General features: G+C 57.3%; 1 protein-coding gene across 1 annotated transcript; it reads left to right on the top strand.

The window, feature by feature from the left end:
• Positions 1-498: 498 nt before the first annotated feature.
• Positions 499-1,975, top strand: LOC124239612 (uncharacterized). Its single transcript, XM_046661793.1, has 3 exons — positions 499-661; positions 1,019-1,271; positions 1,606-1,975. The coding sequence occupies exons 1-3, from the start codon at positions 499-501 to the stop codon at positions 1,850-1,852; spliced, it is 663 nt and encodes a 220-aa protein (XP_046517749.1). The 3' UTR covers positions 1,853-1,975.
• The last annotated feature ends 418 nt before the right edge of the window (positions 1,976-2,393 follow it).

Below are 2,393 nucleotides of genomic sequence, written 5' to 3'. Positions count from 1 at the left end.
AAGGATAGGCTTCCATCAAAATTTTCAAGGGGTCTGGGACACAGTGAGGACCAGGGCTCTCGAATTCACACTCCATCAGCTACTGCAGACCAGCAGCAATGTGCACGACCCTTGTCCACCACCAGCTTTAGAGAAAATGAGGGCCGGCGCCAAAGCTGAGCAGGGTAGGTAAAGCGCTACACACGGCTCTGGTAGATAATAAGCGCTCACTGAATAACCATCAGCTGGGAATAAATCGTGGTCAGACGATGTTAAGGAATTCTTCATTTTGTAAAGTGGGATAATGATATTGCGATTATGTTTTTTAAAAGTCTTCAGTGTGCCTCTGTGATGGGGAGAAAGGGGGAGTAGAAGGATAGAAAGTGTTGACAAACTTTGTAGCAGGAGCTGAGCACTTGTGGGGTCATTACACCGTTCTCTCTGCTTTTGAGTTTTGAAAACTCCCTAATAGAAAAGTTTTAAAAATAAAAATAAATCAAAGCTACTATTCATAACAAGATGCAAATAACTGAGCCAAGCAAAAGTGTTGCTTCTCCCAGAAAGGGAAGCCTGCGCGACTCCCTGCGGGCCCGTGAAGGGTCGCCTGGCTTGGCCCCACTCTCCAGCCTTGCCCATCCCGCTGGTACCAGGCGCGGGCGCCGGGCAGAGGAAAGGGAAACAGGTAAGCCTGGGACCTGCTCTGCACCGGTTGTCGGTCCTGCCTTCTCCTCCCGCCTCGCCTCTCACCTGCCCTGAGTCTTCGGCCACTTTCGCCTGCCGGGTCTCGGTTTTGCTCTTACAAAATGGTTGGACCATCAGGAGCAGAGGTGTGCGCGCACGGAAAGGAGGCAGGTGGGGGTGCCGCCAGAGTTGCACAGGTGAGGCGGAGTCTGGCATTTTCCTAAGATTGCTCGGGGACGCGGGGGTGGATGGAGAGGATCATGATTAAGAAGGAACACACACACACGCACACGTCTCCCTTCCTCTTCCTCTCACCCCACCCCCCGAGGGGCGGTCCCCTGGTCCCCTGGTCCCCTAGGGGAGGTTTTCGGGGGAGGACCCAGGGAGGGCGGCGCTCAGGAAGGTGGCGGGCCGGCGGAGGAGGACTTGGGTCTGGACGCTGCCATCGGGTGGCCGGCGCCGCGGCGGCCCCTCCCCCGCTGCCCCTCCCCCCGTCTCCTCCGCCCCCCATCCTCCTCCCGGCCCCGGCAGCCGCGGCTCCTGGAGCAGCCGGCGGAGCGGCTGCGCAGCCTTTGTCTCGGCGCCGCCGGGCGGCGGGGCCCAGCGCAGGCGTAAGTGACCGGCGGCCGGGCCGCTGGGGGCTCCGTGGGGAGCGGGCGGGGGGTCGCGGGCGCGGCCTGCAGGGATGCTGGGCCAGCCGAGTCTTCCCGCCGCGCGCGGCCCGGGGGCTGGGGCAGTGCGCGCCCTGCGAGGCGGTGCCGGAGCGCGGGGGGCGCGGGCGCAGAGAGGGGCCACCGCCTGGGGGGGGCGCGGGCGGCAGAGTGGGGCACGGGGCCGCCAGCTGCCGGGCTCGGGGCGGGGGTGCCGGTTCGCAGGCGCCTCAGCCTTTTGCCTGCGAACGTGCGGCTTGGGTGCAAATCCTGTCGGCTGTGTTTCTCCGGGCAGAGGCCACGCGGGGACGGAGGAGGCACAGAGGACAGGCAGTGATGGAGAAACAGGAGAGGAGCTGGCCAGCGTCACCATCACCATCACCACCATCACCATCAGCATCAGCATCAGCATCACTGACCGTCGCCCATCCCAGCTCCCCCAACCTCCCCTCCCCTCTCATCCCTGTGTAACGCCAACTTTATCCGATTATTTCCTTTTCATGGGTGGTACTTTGAAAAAGCGACAGAGTGCCTCACATTAGGAATAAGTACGTCTGCTGTGGGACGTGCAGCCATCTTTTGGTTGCCGGTTAGCTGCCTCAGTTTTCCCATCAGGAAAAGGGGCACAGTGATGCTACTTTCCTCACAGACTGAGATGGCTGGGGTGCTTTCAGCTTTTCTAATCCTGGTACTGAAAGAGTTTGATATAATTAAAAGGTTCTTTTCTCTCACTTGGTAATAATGATGATGAGGTTAATGTAATATCTTCAGTAAATTAGGTAATCAGGAGTTTTAAAAGTTTCTCTCCTTTGATTTTTGAATGTCAAAGTACCAGTGGCAAATAGAGATAAGAAAAATGAAACTTTGATTAAAATAAAACCAAGAGTAGAAGCAGACACACACCGGAGCCGGTCGTGAGAGCACGGGGGCCTTCTCCTTGTGAAAAAGAAGCCACAGAGACCCAGCTCCGAAGCCACCGGCATTTTTGTTCCTGGTTAGAAAAGGAACCTTGAACTTCCGTGCTTTATGTTCTAGTCTAAGAAAGACAACTAGACCAGCCTAAATTTCTTGATGTGCTTGGAA

The sequence above is a fragment of the Equus quagga genome, chromosome 5 (assembly GCF_021613505.1).
Source record: "Equus quagga isolate Etosha38 chromosome 5, UCLA_HA_Equagga_1.0, whole genome shotgun sequence".
NCBI lineage: Eukaryota > Metazoa > Chordata > Mammalia > Perissodactyla > Equidae > Equus > Equus quagga.
This window is presented reverse-complemented; position numbering and strand designations above follow the sequence as displayed.